We start from the raw sequence: 20124 nt of genomic DNA, 5'->3' as shown, positions 1-20124 counted from the left end.
GCGGTTCGTTGCTCCAGAGCCTTTCCGTTCACCTTCCCACTCCTGGGCCAGACTACACTCAATCATATGACCCACTGAAGAGATGAGTCTTCAGTAAAGACTTAAAGGTTGAGACAGAGTTTGCGTCTCTGACATGGGTAGGCAGACCGTTCCATAAAAATGGAGCTCTATAGGAGAAAGCCCTGCCTCCAGCTGTTTGCTTAGAAATTCTAGGGACAATTAGGAGGCCTGCGTCTTGTGACCGTAGCGTACGTATAGGTATGTACGGCAGGACCAAATCAGAGAGGTAGGTAGGAGCAAGCCCATGTAATGCTTTGTAGGTTAGCAGTAAAACCTTGAAATCAGCCCTTGCTTTGACAGGAAGCCAGTGTAGAGAGGCTAGCACTGGAGTAATATGATCAAATTTTTTGGTTCTAGTCAGGATTCTAGCAGCCGTATTTAGCACTAACTGAAGTTTATTTAGTGCTTTATCCGGGTAGCCGGAAAATAGAGCATTGCAGTAGTCTAACCTAGAAGTGACAAAAGCATGGATTAATTTTTCTGCATCATTTTTGGACAGAAAGTTTCTGATTTTTGCAATGTTACGTAGATGGAAAAAAAAGCTGTCCTCGAAATGGTCTTGATGTGTTCTTCAAAAGAGAGATCAGGGTCCAGAGTAACGCCGAGGTCCTTCACAGTTTTATTTGAGACGACTGTACAACCATTAAGATTAATTGTCAGATTCAACAGAAGATCTCTTTGTTTCTTGGGACCTAGAACAAGCATCTCTGTTTTGTCCGAGTTTAATAGTAGAAAGTTTGCAGCCATCCACTTCCTTATGTCTGAAACACATGCTTCTAGCGAGGGCAATTTTGGTGCTTCACCATGTTTCATTGAAATGTACAGCTGTGTGTCATCCGCATAGCAGTGAAAGTTTACATTATGTTTTCGAATAACATCCCCAAGAGGTAAAATATATAGTGAAAACAATAGTGGTCCTAAAACAGAACCTTGAGGAACACCGAAATGTACAGTTGATTTGTCAGAGGACAAACCATTCACAGAGACAAACTGATATCTTTCCGACAGATAAGACCTAAACCAGGCCAGAACATGTCCGTGTAGACCAATTTGGGTTTCCAATCTCTCCAAAAGAATGTGGTGATCGATGGTATCAAAAGCAGCACTAAGGTCTAGGAGCACGAGGACAGATGCAGAGCCTCGGTCCGATGCCATCAAAATGTCATTTACCACCTTCACAAGTGCCGTCTCAGTGCTATGATGGGGTCTAAAACCAGACTGAAGCATTTCGTATACATTGTTTGTCTTCAGGAAGGCAGTGAGTTGCTGCGCAACAGCCTGAGAGGAATGGAAGATTCGATATAGGCCGATAGTTTTTTAGTTGTGAGTTTGGTACTGTGGATAGAGAGCGTCAACAGCCTTCTCTAAAATCTTTGAGAGGAATGGAAGATTCGTTTGGGTGTAGGGCCTATAGGCCTGATAGTTTTTTGGTCTTGTATATTTTCCAGTGGAGAGAACGTCAAGGTTTGAACACCAGACGGGCTTTTGGATGAGTTGAAGGGGTTTAATGGCAAGGCAGGAGCCCAGCCAACAGCGAGTTTAATTGACTGCCACTTTTAGTGAGTTTGGTACACATCCAGTGGATAGAGAGCCGTTTATTATGTTCAACACAATGGAGGAGGGCCAAGCAGTCCTTCCCCGGGAGGAAGAGCAGCTCTTTCAGTAGTTTAGTTGGAATAGGGTCCAGTATACAGCTTGAAGGTTTAGAGGCCATGATTATTTTCATCATTGTGTCAAGAGATATAGTACTAAAACACTTGAGCGTCTCTCTTGATCCTATGTCCTGGCAGAGTTGTGCAGACTCAGGACAACTGAGGTTTGGAGGAATACGCAGGTTTAAAGAGGAGTCCGTAATTTGCTTTCTAATAATCATAATCTTTTCCTCAAAGAAGTTCATGAATTTATCACTGCTAAAGTGCAAGTCATCCTCTCTTGGGGAATGCTGCTTTTTAGTTAGCTTTGCCACAGTATCAAAAAGGAATTTCGGATTGTTCTTATTTTCCTCAATTAAGTTAGAAAAATAGGACGATCGAGCAGCAGTAAGGGCTCTTCGGTACTGCACGGTACCATCCTTCCAAGCTAGTCGGAAGACTTCCAGTTTGGTGTGGCGCCATTTCCGTTCCAATTTTCTGGAAGCTTGCTTCAGAGCTCGGGTATTTTCTGTGTACCATGGAGCTAGTTTCTTATGAGACATTTTTTTAGTTTTTAGGGGTGCAACTGCATCTAGGGTATTGCGCAAGGTTAAATTGAGATCCTCAGTTAGGTGGTTAACGGATTTTTGTCCTCTGGCGTCCTTGGGTAGGCAGAGGGAGTCTGGAAGGGCATCAAGGAATCTTTGTGTTGTCTGTGAATTTATAGCACGACTTTTGATGTTCCTTGGTTGGGGTCTGAGCAGATTATTTGTTGCAATTGCAAACGTAATAAAATGGTGGTCTGATAGTCCAGGATTATGAGGAAAAACATTAAGATCCACAACATTTATTCCATGGGACAAAACTAGGTCCAGCGTATGACTGTGAGAGTGAGTGGGTCCAGAGACATGTTGGACAAAACCCACTGAGTCGATGATGGCTCCAAAAGCCTTTTGGAGTGGGTCTGTGGACTTTTCCATGTGAATATTAAAGTCACCAAAGATTAGAATATTATCTGCAATGACTACAAGGTCTGATAGGAATTCAGGGAACTCAGTGAGAAACGCTGTATATGGCCCAGGAGGCCTGTAAACAGTAGCTATAAAAAGTGATTGAGTAGGCTGCATAGATTTCATGACTAGAAGCTCAAAAGACGAAAACGTCATTTTTTTTTTGTAAATTGAAATTTGCTATCGTAAATGTTAGCAACACCTCCGCCTTTGCGGGATGCACGGGGATATGGTCACTAGTGTAGCCAGGAGGTGAGGCCTCATTTAACACAGTAAATTCATCAGGCTTAAGCCATGTTTCAGTCAGGCCAATCACATCAAGATTATGATCAGTGATTAGTTCATTGACTATAATTGCCTTTGAAGTAAGGGATCTAACATTAAGTAGCCCTATTTTGAGATGTGAGGTATCATGATCTCTTTCAGTAATGACAGGAATGGAGGTGGTCTTTATCCTAGTGAGATTGCTAAAGCGAACACCGCCATGTTTAGTTTTGCCCAACCCAGGTCGAGGCACAGACACGGTCTCAATGGTGATAGCTAAGCTGACTACACTAACTATGCTAGTGGCAGACTCCACTATGCTGGCAGGCTGGCTAATAGCCTGCTGCCTGGCCTGCACCCTATTTCATTGTGGAGCTAGAGGAGTTAGAGCCCTGTCTATGTTGGCAGATAAGATGAGAGCACCCCTCCAGCTAGGATGGAGTCCGTCACTCCTCAGCAGGTCAGGCTTGGTCCTGTTTGTGGGCGAGTCCCAGAAAGAGGGCCAATTATCTACAAATTCTATCTTTTGGGAGGGGCAGAAAACAGTTTTCAACCAGCGATTGAGTTGTGAGACTCTGCTGTAGAGCTCATCACTCCCCTAACTGGGAGGGGGCCAGAGACAATTACTCGATGCCGACACATCTTTCTAGCTGATATGCACGCAGAAGCTATGTTGCGCTTGGTGATCTCTGACTGTTTCATCCTAACATCGTTGGTGCCGACGTGGATAACAATATCTCTATACTCTCTACACTCGCCAGTTTTAGCTTTAGCCAGCACCATCTTCAGATTAGCCTTAACGTCGGTAGCCCTGCCCCCGGGTAAACAGTGTATGATCGCTGGATGATTCGCTTTAAGTCTAATACTGCGGGTAATGGAGTCGCCAATGACTAGAGTTTTCAATTTGTCAGAGCTAATGGTGGGAAGCTTCGGCGTCTCAGACCCCGTAACGGGAGGAGTAGAGACCAGAGAAGACTCGGCCTCTGACACCGACCCGCTGCTTAATGGGGAGAACCGGTTGAAAGTTTCTGTCTGCTGAATGAGCGACACCGGTTGAGCGTTCCTACAGCATTTCCTTCCAGAAACCGTGAGAAAGTTGTCCGGCTGCGGGGACTGTGCCAGGGGATTTATACTACTATCTGTACTTACTGGTGGCACAGACGCTGTTTCATCCTTTCCTACACTGAAATTACCCTTGCCTAACGATTGCGTCTGAAGCTGGGCTTGCAGTACAGCTATCCTCGCCGTAAGGCGAGCACAGCGGCTGCAATTAGAAGGCATCATGTTAATGTTACTACTTAGCTTCGGCTGTTGGAGGTCCTGACGAATCGTGTCCAGATAAAGCGTCCGGAGTGAAAAAGTCGAGGAAAAAATAAATATATGAACGGTAATTAAAAAGTGAAACCCGTAAAGTTGTCAGGTAGCAAAATAGGTTGGCAACAAAACGCACAGCAATTTGAAAACAAGCCTGCAAGATATAGATTGACATATGTTCTGTTTGATTTGCATGAATAATTCCACAGGCCCTAGCCAGTCATCTCGCCCGCACTCTCAACCACACGCTCGCTCGCACGCACACTCACCAACCAGTGGTATGTTCCAGCAGCCCCCCACCACCCTTGAGCCAGCTAGCCGTTTCTGTAGTAAGAGGTTGTGCACAACACTGTCAGCCCTTCCTCCCATAACACCCCCCTCTACTTTTTTAAAAACAACATACGGTGACACTTGTAGGGAATATGTTTAAGGAATATTTTTCTTATCTTAGTAGTTAGGACATAAGGCCAGTGTAAAGTGTGGCCTAACATTTGATCCCCTCTAAACATCTCTCCCCTCTCTTCCTCCCAGGGTGCATCAGCTCTCTTTGACATGATTGAGTACTATGAGTCGGCCACACACCTCAACATTTCCTTCAACAAGCACATCGGCACCCGCGGCTGGCAGGCCGCAGCCCACATGATGAGGAAGGTGAGAGGTCTTGACCTCGAGGGGTGTGAAATGAATGATAGAACAGAGGATGTGATGCATGATATCACCAACTATCTTTTATGGATTTTCTAAACGATTTTCTGAATGTCGTATGTACGGGATACACATGGTATATACTGTCCAACGTAATGTTTACTTGCAGGTTCATCCTCGACAAAGCAGCAACCAATAAGAAAAGCTAAGAATATACAAGCATGAAGGAAATGGCTCAGTAGAATAGAATAAACATTGTAGCATAAGTATAGTACAGGAAGGTGCAATTTATAGTCCAATGTTTTGACTTTTAAGGATTGGGGTAAAGTGTTTTTAAATCTTGCAGTATTTAGTAATCAGAATAAGCAAGTGATTCTTCAATGACACAATGGGTAGAGTCCAGCAGCATGTGTTGAATGCATTTAAACCAACTGGGTTTGTAACGTATCCTTATCCCCTGAGTTGATGAAACACAGTGAGACATTAACACTTGATGATGAGACTTGCCTGCGGTCTCCACCTTAAGCACCCCCTGGGGCAGCGATCGGATGCTCGGGCATGCCGAAGGTTTTTTTGTATTCATATGTTCAGTGCACATACACGCATGAGCTTTTTTGGCGTACGTGTTAGTGTAGTAGACTGGGATCTGTGAAACTCACTCCTCGGTGTGAAGCGCTGCCCCGTGCTCAATTTGAAGGCCTTTTTCAATAGCGTGATGTATAGAGACGCTTCAGGAGGGAGGTCACGTGTTTGCAAGGCAGAGGTCCTGGGATTGAGCCTGTGAGCCAAATCGCAGGCGAAGAAATACTCTGAGCAAGCAGAGCGACGTCCTTTACATTAGCAGAGGTGCTGTGCGTGTCTGGACATGGCTATGAATATGTCATCATCGCTGCATGGGAGTCGTATGTATTTGTTAGAGAATAATGGTATTGGCTTCCAGTACCAGCCAGGGGATAATGCTCTTAACTGGCACTGTGAACTGAGTCATCACTATCAGAGCTCTGATTACAGATTACGGGAGGTTGCTGGATTATGGAAGAGAGGTCAGGTCACAGTAAAACCCGAAGGTGTGTGTGTGTGTGTGTGTGTGCGCACCTGCCTGCCTGTGCACGTTGTTCCCACACCCAGGGATGCTGGGAGGATTATCCAATATATATTTCAAGGACGTCCTCTATATGAGCGTGTTTGTGCACACGTGGTTAAGAGCACATCGACATTTTTCCCCTAGCGACTTTTCGGTTACTGGCACAATGCTCTAACCGCTAGGCTACCGGCCGCCCATATTAGCCCCAGCGTACAGTACGTGGGCTATAGATCGCCGGCTTACCGAAGACGCAAGCAAAACTGTCTGCTTTCATGGGTTAGCATGTCTATGTAGCCGATGTGAAATGGCTAGCTAGTTAGCGGTGGTGCGCACTAGTGGCGTTTCAATCGGTGATGTCACTTGCTCTGCGACCTTGAAGTAGTGGTTCCCCTTGCTCTGCAAGGCCCGCGGCTTTGGAGCAATGGGTAACGATGCTTCAAGGGTGACTGTTGACGTGTGCAGAGCGTCCCTGGTTCACGCCCAGGTCGGGGCGAGGGGACGGACGTAAAGTCTATACTGTTACATCTACACGGAGGAGAAAATGTTGTTTCTACCTCTGATTGTAAGAAGGTGTCAGTGACTCATGAGGATGTCTGTAATGATATCTAGAAAATGGGTCTCCTTTCTTTGTACAACTGCGTATGTAAAAAGGGCTAAATAAAATAAATATGAATTTTGAAATGTTGGTTTGTGTTTTTGTCTGTCACCAGACGAGCTCTCTGCAGTACCTTGACGCCCGCAACACACCCCTGCTGGACCACTCTGCCCCGTTTGTGGCACGGGCTCTCCGCATCAGCGGCAGTCTTGCTGTGCTGCACCTGGAGAATGCTGGGCTCTCTGGACGACCACTCATGCTGCTGGGTAACAGGACGGAAAGAGGGGAGACAGGAAATCATCACTGTTAACTGAGAATTTTTTTTGCCTCCATTTCCTCATCCTTCACTCATTTCCCTCCCTCCCTCTCTTCAGCCACGGCTCTGAAGATGAACATGAACCTACGGGAGCTGTACTTGGCTGATAACAAGCTGAACGGCCTGCAGGACTCTGCACAGCTGGGCAACCTGCTCAAGTTCAACTGCAACATCCAGATACTGGACCTCCGCAACAACCACATACTGGACTCTGGTAGGGATACAGCTCACTGCTATCATCTCACCAACCTCTTCACTCTGTTTCTTGTCTAGTCCTCTCTCTCGCTCCCTTTCTCACCCCGTCTGAACCTTTCTTTCTCACTTTTTCTCTCTCGCTCTCATTTTCTCTGTTTCTTGTCTGTCGCTCTCTCACACACCTTTTCTGCCACATCATGACAACCTCGTAACCCAGTGTTGAGTTTTCCGTCTCGTAGTCCAAAAGGTCAGGTCTACAGGTCTAGCCCTAACCTCTCTCTACCTCTCCCTCTGTGTGGTGTACAGGTCTGGCCTATGTCTGTGAAGGCCTGAAGGAACAGAGGAAAGGCCTGGTCACTCTGGTGCTCTGGAACAACCAGCTAACGCACAATGGCATGGGCTACCTCGCAGCTGCACTGGTAAACACACACGCACAACAAAAATATAAGATGTTTTAATGTCACATACACAAGTACAGTGAAATACGAAGCATCTTGCTCATGTGCGTGCACACACATACAAATGTAATACAGTCATTAGGGTTGAGGAAACTGTGGTTTGCATGTGCTCCCTGGACTCTGCTGATTAAACAGTTCTGTGTGTGTGTCTGGAGCCTGCCTCACATGTCCCCCATATAAAACAGACTATGAGTCTCTATGGGTTCCCTGCAGAACCATAGACATGCGTTTGCAGTTACATTGGACACCATTCTGTACATGAAGTTCATAACACGGTCGAGGCAAGCTATACAGTTAAATGAACTGTAAAGAATCCCACCCATATGGCTAATGTGACTGACGGTCAGTCAGGTTTTGCTTTCAGTGATGTCAATAGCAGTGTAATGTGACTCTTTGGTGTGCCCTTTCCCTCCCACTACTATCTCCCCTGCCCAGCCTGTCTCAGGCTTGTCCTGTCAAGACAGAGAAGCTGGGCTCAGCTTTAAAGGCTGGGCCTTGAATTAGGCATGGTAGTGATGTCTATATCTAGGCCTGTCAGTCAGTGGGATGGTGGCTCATGCACGTACTAGTGCTGCTCCCAACAGTCCTTTTATCATAGAGAAAGGTCATGTTTTGACCTTGTGGAGGACTAGCAGGCCTGAGGGAGCGTGTTTTTCAAACTGGGTGGATGATACTGTGATTAGGGATACACGATATATCGGCCGACATTAGCTAAAAATGCCAACATTGGTATCGGCCGGGTGTCGAGTTTAAAGCTGACGTTAAATCCCGATGTCAAAGCTACGGTGCATACCTATATAACGTAGGTGCATGACGTAATAACACCACGTAAAATGTTGCGCTACAAGTGCAACACAGCATTCCTGACCTAGCCCACACAATATCTGCTGTGTGGATGGAGCAGTCATTTCAAAGAGTAAGAACATTTCAGCGAGACAACTCAAAAGGCGAAATCCATTAAAGCCAAGATAATGGAATTCATTGCCCTTGACAGTTGACCGTTCTCTGTCGTGGGTGATGATGGCTTTCGCCGACTGGTCGAGCACCGGTACACACTACCAAGTACGCTATGTTTTCAGATGTTGCTCTACCGGAGTTGCACAGTAATAGCGTCACTGCCATTAGCTTCACGGCATACATACTATGGAATGCCGTTTGGGTCTTTGCATGTCAAAAAAGATACTGTAGCACTGTCAAAGCTGTACAAAAAGTCTGTAAACACCGGTCACGAACGATGTGTTTACAATACCGCGTTGGTAATGAAGCATCATTTGTTCGACCGCAACTTCTGGGGTAGCTAACGTTAGCTTTAGCTTGGTACCTAGCTAGCACACATACAACCAGCCTGAAAACAATGACCAGTAGAAACATTTTAATTATTCTTAGCAATGATTTAGGAATCCTAGTAAGTATTCGATAGGTTACCACTTGTTGTTCGCCTATTGAAATTGAACTGCAGTTCATGAAAATAAATAGTTATAGTTAATAAATATTTAGCCCTATGGCACTCCCAATCACGGCCGGATGTGATACAGCCTGGATTTGAACCAAGGATTGTAGTGGTGTGTGTGTTAACTATTTAACTATACTAGAATGCTTAAAAGCACACCAGTATTTTAAATATCGGCTATTATCATCGTTTCTTTGCAAGGAAAATATTGGATATCGGTATCGGCCAAAAATGTCATATCGGTGCATCACTAATTGTGATTATACTGTATATTATCCAGTTGGCATGAAGGTTAGTTGGACCTCCAGATGGACAGGTTTGGTACGACTGATACTTCCTACCTCACCATATCAAAATATAGAAATTTAAGGCAGCAGCTACTAGAATGATGTCCCTTTAGATTGAGGAGTGTTGGGAATACTGAGGCCTTCTGGGAATGTTGGCGCGTAGACACAAGATTCCGGGTCTTCAGAGAGGCCTGTCAGCTAGCATTCCCATCAGGGACTGGGTCCAGTGGTGCAGAAGACACGCTCTGGACATTCCTCTAACACTCATGCAAGAGATCCCATGACTGCAGACCTGCCAGCATGCACGCATTTTGTGTACCAACTACGCAATTCTCTGTCCATGTACGCAGGTATGAGATCCAAGTTAAATGTACGCAGAAATGAATAGGGCTTGATTTATTTGTAGTTTTTTAAACATTTTAATAATTAATAAATCCACTGAGTAAATCTAACATCCCGATTTCTTGAGCTGCAACAGACATGTACGGAGTTTGTGTCAATGGACATGGAGATTAATACATCATTATTTGACGTAGCTACCTCGTGTCTGCCCCTCCTGTTTGTTGTGATGCTGAGTTTGCCGACTGTCAGCTGTACGTAAACACATGGACAAATCCCTTTTCGGACATAAGATGGACTTTCAGTGGGCTCTAAAGTGCCAGCAGTTAACTCACATTTGCTAGTGAAAGAAATTCAATGCAAATATGAAAAATAACTTGACGCATTTGTGCGGTTATGATACACATAATTCTGCGTCTCATTAGTTGTATTTTCCACGTAATGTTACGAGGATCACGCAACCTGACAGACTGTACTGTAATTATGATCCGCATTACAAAAGTATAATCAAAAATAAATATAAACATCTTGGCATTAAATGGAGTCGGGAGTTTAGAAGACTGCCCGATGAAGAATGAATGAGTGTCCGCTATTAGCTTTAGAGGCAATGCTTCTAAAATGCCTTTGTACTGGATTTGCGAGTTGAATCTCCAATTTGGCTCGCGCATGTGGTACTCTAAAAAGTTGGACAGAGTTGGCAGGTCTGTGACTGCCTCCACTGCACTCTCATAATGGGAGAGAGACATGTGCATGTAGGTTTAGAACACCTACTCATTCAAGGATTTTTCTTTATTTTACTATTTTCTACATTGTAGAATAATAGTGAAGACATCACATTTATGAAATGACACATATGGAATCATGTAGTAACCAAAAAAGTGTTAAATAAATCAAAATATTTTTTATTTTAGCTTCAAAGGAGCCACCATTGATGACAGCTTTGCACACTTGGCATTCTCTCAACCAGCTTCACCTGGAATGCTTTTCCAACCGTCTTGGATTAGTTCCCACATATGTGGAGCACTTGTTGGCTGCTTTTCATTCACCCTGGAGTCCAACTCATCCCAAACCATCTCAATTTGTTTGAGGTCGGGTGATTTGTGCAAGCCAGGTCATTGATGCAGCACTCCATCACTCTCCTTCTTGCTCAAATAGCCGTTACACAGCCTGGAGGTGTGTTGGCTCATTGTCCTGTTGAAAAACAAATTATAGTCCCACTAAGCGCAAACCAGATGGGATGACGTATCGCTGCAGAATGCTGTGGTAGCCATGCTGGTTAAGGGTGCCTTGAATCTCAAACAAATCACTGACAGTGTCACCAGCAAAGCACCCCCACACAATCACACCTCTTCCATGCTTCACGGTGGGAACCACACATGCGGAGATCATCCGTTCTTCAACTCTTCTCACAAAGACATACCGGTTGGAACGAAAAATCTCAAATTTGGACTCATCTGGCCAAGGACAGAATTCTACCGGTCTAATGTCCATTGCTCGTGTTTCTAGGCCCAAGCAAGTCTCTTCTTATTGTTGTCCTTTAGTAGTGTTTTCTTTGCAGCAATTTGGCCATAAAGGCCTGATTCACTTCTGAACAGTTGATGTTGAGATGTCTGTTACTTGAACTCTGACTCTAGTTTACATACACATACACCTTCAGCCAAATACATTTAAATTCTGTTTTTCACAATTCCTGACATTTAATCCTAGTAAAAATGCCCTTATGTCAGTTAGGATAACCACTTTATTTTAAGAATGTGAAATGTCAGAATAATAGTAGAGTGATTTATTTCAGCATTTATTTATTTCATCACATTCTAAGTGGGTCAGAAATGTACATACACTCAATTAGTATTTTGTAGCATTCCCTTTAAATTGTTTAACTTGGGTCAAACGTTTTGGGTAGCCTTCCACAAGCTTCCCACAATAAGTTGGGTGAATTTTGGCCCATTCCTCTTGGCAGAGCTGGTGTAACTGAGTCAGGTTTGTAGGCCTCCTTGCTCGTACACGCTTTTTCAGTTCTGACCACAAATGTTCTATAGGATTGGGTCAGGGCTTTGTGATTTACAAACAAGCTTCAACTTCCTGACTGATGTTGCTTCAATATATCCACATGATTTTTCTGCCTCATGATGTCATATATTTTGCGAAGTGCACCAGGTCCTCTTGCAGCAAAGCACCCCCACAACATAATGCTGCCACCCCCGTGCTTCACGGTTGGAATGGTGTTCTTAGGCTTGCAAGCCTCCCCCTTTTTTTCCTTCAAACATAACGATGGTCATTATGGCCAAACGGTTCTATTTTTGTTTCATCAGACCAGAGGACATTTCTCCAAAAAGTACAATCTTTATCCCCATGTGCAGTTGTAAACCGTAGTCTGGCTTTTTCATGGCGGTTTTGGAGCAGTGGCTTCTTCCTTGCTGAGTGACCTTTCAGATTATGTCGATATAGGACTCGTTTTACTGTAGATATCGACACTTTTGTACCTGTTTCCTCCAGCATCTTCACAAGGTCCTTTGCTGTTGTTCTGGGATTGATTTGCACTTTTTGCACCAAAGTACATTAAGCTCTAGGAGACAGAACGCATGTCCTTATTGACCGCTATGACGGATGTGTGGTCCAATGGTGTTTATACTTGCGTACTATTGTTTGTACAGATGAACGTGGTACCTTCAGGCATTTGTAAATTTCTCCCAAGGATGAACCAGACTTGTGGAGGTCTACAATTTTTAATCTGAGGTCTTTGCTGATTTCTTTTGATTTTCCCATGATGTCAAGCAAAGAGGCCCTGAGTTTGAAGGTAGGCCTTGAAATACATCCACAGATATACCTCCAATTGACTCAAATTATGTAAATTAGCCTATCAGAAGCTTCTAAAGCCATGGCATCATTTTCTGGAATTTTCCAAGCTGTTTAAAGGCACAGTCAATTTAGTGTATGAACTTCTGACCCACTGAAATTGTGATACAGTGAAATAATCTGTCTGTAAACAATTGTTGGAAAAATGACTTGTCATGCACAAAGTAGATGTCCGAACCGACTTGCCAAAACTATAGTTTGTGAACAAGAAATTTGTGGAGTGTTTGAAAAAGGAGTTTTAATGACTACTACCTAAGTGTATGTAAACTTCTGACTTCAACTGTATATACATTTTGAAAGTGATCGATACAGCCATCTGGTGGCACTTTGTTGTTTACTTCGTACGTAACAGTATATTTTCTGCCCACTGTCCTATGCTATATGTAAACCCTGTTCCTCTCTCTCTCGCTCTAGCCCTGTACCCAGAGTTTGGAGACCCTAAATCTGGGCCATAACTCTGTGGGGAACGAGGGGGTCCACAAGCTGAAGGACGGGCTGATCTCCAACCGCTCGGTGCTCAGGCTGGGCCTGGCATCCACCAAGCTGTCCTGCGAGGGTGTGTGTGTGTTTGTGTGTGTACGCATGTGGTGTATGTCCTTGTTTTGCTATTTACAGCTATTACAATCATTTTGATTGAAAACAACTCATTGTGCATGTAAACGGAGCTGTTAGTGTGTGAAAAGGCATTGAGCTGAGCCCTGTACCACCACCTCTCCCCCTGTACCGTATGTCAGGTGCCGTGGCAGTGGCAGAGTTCATCGCCGAGAGCCCCCGGCTGCTGCGTCTGGACCTGAGGGAGAATGAGATCAAGACGGGGGGCCTCATGGCCCTCTCCCTGGCCCTCAAAGTCAACACCTCCCTCCTACGCCTCGACCTGGACCGAGAGCCCAAGAAAGAGACTGTGAGAGAGGGGGAAGGGGGAGGTGATGGGGAGAAGTACAGAAAGGAGGGGGAACTGTATGCAAATTGCCCTTTTGTAATACATTGTCACGATGAATTCTGTTGTCCAGGGAAAATAAATGGGAAAATGAATTTGTAGGAATGGGGGGAGGAAGGTTGACGTAGATGGGGGAACATCAATGTATAAACCCCCGATATCTCCTAGTTCTCATCCCTCTGTTTTTTCCTTCTGTCTCCCAGGTGAAGAGTTTCATCGATACGCAGCGTTCCCTGCTGGCTGAAATCCAGAACGGCTGTAAGCGGAACTTCATCCTAGCCAAGGAGAAGGAGACCGAGCAGCAGATGCATTCAGCCTCAATGGCCGAGATAGCAACCGAGGACAGAACTGAAGAGGAGGATGGAGCTGATTCTGGCGAGCATGTTGAAAAAGATGGGAAAGATGGTGAGTGTGAGGGAGGAGAGGAAGGAGTAAAAGACACTGCGAGCCTGACTAACAGCCAATCGGCAGTGTGCTCTGAGGGAATAGTGTTGCCTTTGCTGTTGGAGTCAGACTCTGACACAGACGATGATGAGGAGGAAGAGGTGGTTCTCTCTAAAGCGCCCACCGTCTCCACTGTCCCCAAACACACTGGCCCTTCACTCCGGGCAGCGACAAACCAGCACCCCCTCAGTGCCTCACAGATGCCAACCGCTCCCTCTACACCACCAGCTACGGGGGCTTTCATTTCAGGGATCACCGTCACGGAGTCCACGGGCCCCCCCGGTACGCCCCCTTCGCCGGGCCGCTGTATCTCTGTGTCGAGCCCCGGGAGGGGCCACAAGATCTTTATGGTGACCAGAGTAGAGAGCCCCTCTGACCAGCAGCAGGTTCTGGGGAAGCCCCAGGCCTCAAAGGAGCCAGTGGTGTCATTAGTGAAGCAAACCACACATCGACCACAGCCCCCTTCACAACCCTCACAGGAGGAGGTGAGAACAGAACAGACACAACCCCAGACCACACCACTGACACAGGAGGTGACACAGAGCCTGACAGAACAGACACAACCCCAGACCACACCACTGACACAGGAGGTGACACAGAGCCTGATAGAACAGACGCAACCTCAGACCATGCCCACGCCACTGACACAGGAAGTGATACAGAGCTTAACAGAACAGACACAACCCCAGCCCACGCCACTTACACAGGAGGTGACACAGAGCCTGACAGAACAGACACAACCCCAGCCCACGCCACTGACACAGGTGACACAGAGCCTGACAGAACAGACACAACCCCAGACCATGCCCACGCCACTGACACAGGAAGTGACACAGAGCTTGACAGAACAGACACAACCCCAGCCCACGCCACTGACACAGGTGACACAGAGCCTGACAGAACAGACACAACCCCAGACCATGCCCACGCCACTTGCACAGGAGGTGACACAGAGCCTGACAGAACAGACACAACCCCAGACCACGCCACTGACACAGGTGACACAGAGCCTGACAGAACAGACACAACCCCAGCCCACGCCACTGACACAGGTGACACAGAGCCTGACAGAACAGACACAACCCCAGACCATGCCCACGCCACTTACACAGGAGGTGACACAGAGCCTGACAGAACAGACACAACCCCAGACCATGCCCACGCCACTTACACAGGAGGTGACACAGAGCCTGACAGAACAGACACAACCCCAGACCACGCCACTGACACAGGTGACACAGAGCCTGACAGAACAGACACAACCCCAGCCCACGCCACTGACACAGGTGACACAGAGCCTGACAGAACAGACACAACCCCAGACCACGCCACTGACACAGGTGACACAGAGCCTGACAGAACAGACACAACCCCAGACCATGCCCACGCCACTTACACAGGAGGTGACACAGAGCCTGACAGAACAGACACAACCCCAGACCACGCCCACGACACAGGAGCTGGTCCAAAGTTTAGATGAATCACAGACAATAGATCCTAAACAGACTGAGCAGAGTCCTGTTGCGCCAGAGGAACCTTCTTCAGAGGAGGCCGTAGTAGAGACTCCTAATGACCCATCTGAGACGCTAGAACTACCATCCAACCTCCTAACCCAACCCACAGAGGAGGAAGTTGAGGGCGTTCTAGACCGTTCGCAACCTGTACTGGCGGAGCAGAGCCCAGGAACAGCAGCTCAGCCGTCACACACACCGTCCCTTCCTACAGAAGATGTAGCCACTCAATCACTAGCATCACCCCAACAGACAGAGCAGATGGTAGAGACAACTACAGAGCCCCGGCTAGAACAGTCTGCTGTTGAACAGCAGTCCACTGAAGCTGTGTTGGAAGGAGAGGAGGTTGTGGTAGAAAAGGAGGCGAGTCAGGACCCAGTAGAAGAGACATTTTGTGAACAGTCTCAAACCAACACAGAGGAAGTTGAGATGCAGTCAGAACGGCTTCCACAGCAGGAACAGGCTAGCGACACAGTTCAGCAACCGTTAGTGCCTCAGCTAGCGATGCAGACTAACACTAAGCCCCTGGGGGGTCTGCTTCTAACAGCACCACTCAAGTCACAGCCTGAAACAGTGCAGCCAGACTCTGAGCTTCTGCCCCCAGAACAGGAACCGGCAGAGACACTTCCACAGGCACACCAACAGGTGGTGCCAGAGAGTCCCTCTGAGCAGGGAGCCACAGAGAGTGAAGCAGAACAGGAACTATATCTGTCAGAGGAGGAGCAGCAGCAACTAGCACAACAGGCAATTCCTGTGCAGGTGGAGCAGCAGCAACAACAACGTCCTGTTCTAGAGCAACTACAGCAGCAGCCTCCCCAACCAGAGGGACAATCACAGACCACCCTTCCCGCCGAGCCCTCACCTGTCCCAGCCGAGACAGACACTTCTCTGAAAGTGGAGGGCCGTAGCTCCCCTCCCAAGGCAGAGGAGTCCCCAGACGAGAGCTCCACAGACGAGGGGGAGAGCGTGGAGGAGATGATGGGCTCGGCCCTGCCCAACGGCCTGAAGCCAGAGTTCGCCCTTCACCTGCTGGATACCGAGGGCCCCAAGCCTGGGCCTGGCAGCTGTGTGATGGAGCACGGTGAGTCACAGGCTCTGAGGGAACACCCTGTCTGTAGAGTGACAACAGGGTTGGAACCGACACATGCATACAGTACACACACATAATACACCTGCGGACACACACAAAGTCTGACGAAGTGTGTGTGCATTCTCTAGTGAGTGTTACAGCAGAGCTGTGCTGTGGTCAGGATCTGGAGGAGCTGTTGCTGGAGGCCAGCCTGGAGACTGGGAGAGACGCACCATAGCCCTGTCATGGTACACCTACACGAACTACAACGACACGTCATTATTTGATATAGTGTAGGTCGGCCAATGTGTTCTCTAATGTTGGTCCTTTCTGTTTCTTCTGCAGTGGTTCTGTAGGAGAGAGGAACACGGGAACTCGTATCGTCTGTGTCTCGGTGACTCTTGTTGCTCCTACAATTTTTTTTTTCTCCCGTTGTCATAATCCCACAACTCACCATCGCCATGACAACAGAGGACTAGTTGTCATCTAAGTAATACACCTAAAAAAAAAAATATTTAAAAAAAAGACGACAATAATCATTGAGCTTCATCACAGCACGTAATGAATTAACTACGTCTTCAACCGAAGTGCGCGCACACACACATTTTAAAGAAAGTAATAAAAAAACAAGAAGAAAGTCATACTAACCTTTTGCCTGTCACTATATTCCGTCAATCAGGAAACCACACTCATGCAGGTAACAGGGAGCTGGGGGGAGGGTGTGAGAAAGAGGTAGAGAGGGAAGGAGGGGCTTAATCACTGCTCTACCCCAAGACACAGGACACACTGCTCACCCCCTGCTCCACCCCGACCTGTGTTATCGATAGTGTCGTGAGCGTGCACACTGACACAAAACCTTACTGTTACCCTCTGCTGGAGGAGAGAGAATGTGCACAGCTGTGTGTGACAGTGTGGGACCAAGCCAAGAGGACCTGCTGGCTTTTTAGTGTGTCATTCTCTGACAATGACAGTTGGGCACAGAGGGTTTTATAACCAAGGAAGGTGTGACAGGAGAAGGCATTTGTTTTGTGCGTATTTGTTTTGTTAGTTTTATTTGCCCCCACCACCACCACCACCACCTCGTAAGGGATCTCTGCCAAAGTGACCGTTTTCTTTTCTGTTCCTTCCGTTGGCTTTGGCCCCCTCAGGAATCGTCCCCTCTAGTCTCTCTCCAGCAACGCTCTGGAACATCCAAACCATCTGTCATCTGCCAAAAACAGTGTCTCAATCAAAATTTATTTTGGGATCAGATGGCAGAATTAGTCTAATCTAAAGCCTTCTGGAAACCTCTGTAAATGTTGGATAACAAAATGTCTGCCTTGATGGAGTAATGCCATTCATTACAGAGTAAGTCTACTCTTCTTTTTTTCCTCCACCGGACAGTTATCACGGACATTCTTTTCCAGGCAGATTTTCATGTTTTTCCGACCAGAGTGATTAAATGTAGTGCGACACTCAATAGGAGTATAAAGAAAAAGTAGTTCTGACTTTGTCTTTCGTGTCCTCCCTTCTTTCTTTCAGTCTTCTGCTGGTACAACACTGTGCCATCTCATTTCCCAGCTCTACGCAGGATTAATGTTGCCTTCGACTCGACTAGGTTTAAATCTCATCTCCTTTTGTTTTGCTGCTTGGAGAAATCAGTCGTTTGTATTTATTTTCTGAGCCTTTTACTTTGTGATTTATTGTTCTCCCCTTCTCTCCCTCTTTTTATTTGTTATTTTCCATGGGGTTTGCTTTTAAAGATTTCCCCCCTTTTGGTGTATATTTCAGATTCAAATTAGAGCAATTATTACGTTGAGGTTTTTTTGAGGGGGGGGGGGGATAATTGAGACTGCTGGGTGGAGGGATCAACGGTTATGGCAATAGGGAGGGAGAGTGCAGTTATGAAAATAAACTAAAAGGACGTTTTCTTAAAGAGGGGCAGTGTGAGTGGTGGTTGACATCACTCTGACAACACACTGACTGAGAGACTCCCTGTTTTGAGACATCACATCTTAAATACTACTGTGCTAGGTTAAGCTATGGCCACCTGGGGGCGCTGGGGCTGCTGGTGGTTTCCTTTCTAGATATAGATATACTGTATTACCCAACAGCCGTTACTGCTTAAGACATTTGTAGGCATGGAGGACATTGATTTGAACACAAACAGGTGGGTGGAAGTTTGAGTGGACATCCCAACAACACTGAGAACATGTGAGCCCTGAATGCCCAACACTGTGAACCTATGGGCCAGCTACTAAGGGCCCTATTCAACTTGTATCCAAAAGATTCCCGTGTAAGGTAAAAACTTGCTTTCTTACAGTGCAAGAAGAATGCAAGTTTGACTCAACCGCGGAATCCTCTGGATATAGGTTTTGGTTGAGTAGAGCCCCTTGTTTCAATCCCTCTGTTCTTTCACCCCCGGTCAACCAGGTTGTTTTTCAACCCAAATCCTCATTGCTGTGCTGCCCTCACTATTTGTAATGCTTACCTTTTTTTTTTTTGTCATTTTTAATTATTTGTTAAATTAATTGAAATGTGCTGGTAATCACAAAGATATGTATGGCAACTTTTTTGTTCCTCTCTAAAATAAATGCATGTAATGACTAATGAAGTGACTGGGAGTGTTTCACTTAAAATACTCTTTGGGAACGGCATTGATTTATTGGATATTCTGAATGGAAGTGATTGGGAGTTTTCTGAAAATACTTCATTTGACGGACCATCATATTTTGTACAAAGTACTGTAGGTCTGAAAGTCTGTTCTGCAATGCTATTCCGCTGCTATGTATCCAATCACCAAGCAAAGTAAATGCTGCTAGTGTTTCCATGATATTGCACCACAGTCATACTTTTTTTTGTATGTTTAAGCAAATTAGCCAATTGGCCATATTTCATTTATTCTGATGTAGAGAAGAGGAATTTATTGGTCAACATGGCATGGACCTAAAAAGGCTTTCTATAAGAGGAAGGAAATGGTATGGCATTAACTGACGTCACAGCACAACAGTTTTATAGAGACTCAAGTTAATAAAATAGGTATTTGTAGGAGGCCATTGGTAGTGTTTCATAGGACTGTTACAAGAGGTTTCTAACCTACATTGTACAAATTCTGGAGCTTTGAGACATTAGAACCAGACTAGAGAGAGCCGGATGGATGGAGTGAGATGCCTTTGCAAAATGACAATCACCTTTGTTGGTTTCAGGTTGGTTTGATGTTTTCTGGTGACGATATAGAATAAGAATACTGTGTATCTCAATGAGTGTTGCTGTCTTATGTTCTGAGGTACGGGATGTGAACCTGGTCTGAGTTGTATGAGGTTAAGGTGATACTGCTTTGTATGGAAGGAATTAAGACTGTTAATGTACGAGGGTTACATGTAGTAATCCCCTTCACTTAGAACCACGGACACAATCAAATTGTATTTGTCGCATGCGCAGAATACAACAGTTGTGGACTTTACCGTGAAATGCTTGCTTACTTAGGAAAAGATTTACTAAATAAACTATAGTAAAAAAATTAAAAATCAGAAGGTAACACAAATGTCTTAACAATAACAAAGCTGTATACAGGGGGTACTGGTACCGAGTCGATGTGCAGGGGTACAGGTTAGTGGAGGTCATTTGTAAAGTGACTATGCATAGATGATAAACAGTTTCAGCAGTGTAAAAAAAGAGAG

At 45.9% G+C, this 20124-nt stretch overlaps 1 protein-coding gene across 7 annotated transcripts in view; it reads left to right on the top strand.

Moving 5' to 3' along the window:
- Nucleotides 1-19058, top strand: part of LOC124004831 (protein phosphatase 1 regulatory subunit 37-like) — a 67081-nt gene extending 48023 nt beyond the window's left edge. For 4 of the 7 annotated variants that reach the window (XM_046313651.1, XM_046313649.1, XM_046313655.1 and 1 more), the window contains 11 exons: nucleotides 4811-4930; nucleotides 6719-6869; nucleotides 6978-7133; nucleotides 7421-7533; nucleotides 12919-13060; nucleotides 13239-13405; nucleotides 13645-14418; nucleotides 14650-14883; nucleotides 14938-16477; nucleotides 16615-16713; nucleotides 16811-19058. In XM_046313651.1, coding sequence (XP_046169607.1) covers nucleotides 4811-4930; nucleotides 6719-6869; nucleotides 6978-7133; nucleotides 7421-7533; nucleotides 12919-13060; nucleotides 13239-13405; nucleotides 13645-14418; nucleotides 14650-14883; nucleotides 14938-16477; nucleotides 16615-16703 — 3486 coding nt within the window. In that variant the 3' untranslated portion in view covers nucleotides 16704-16713; nucleotides 16811-19058. Of the gene's footprint in view, nucleotides 1-4810; nucleotides 4931-6718; nucleotides 6870-6977; nucleotides 7134-7420; nucleotides 7534-12918; nucleotides 13061-13238; nucleotides 13406-13644; nucleotides 14419-14649; nucleotides 16478-16614; nucleotides 16714-16810 lie in introns of all 7 variants that reach the window. The other 3 variants (XM_046313653.1, XM_046313652.1, XM_046313654.1) reach the window with 3 other exon arrangements.
- Nucleotides 19059-20124: the final 1066 nt, after the last annotated feature.

The sequence above is a fragment of the Oncorhynchus gorbuscha genome, linkage group LG19, assembly GCF_021184085.1.
Source record: "Oncorhynchus gorbuscha isolate QuinsamMale2020 ecotype Even-year linkage group LG19, OgorEven_v1.0, whole genome shotgun sequence".
Taxonomy (NCBI): Eukaryota; Metazoa; Chordata; class Actinopteri; order Salmoniformes; family Salmonidae; genus Oncorhynchus; species Oncorhynchus gorbuscha.
Note: the sequence above shows the minus strand (reverse complement) of the source record. Positions and strands in the feature narration are given on the sequence as shown.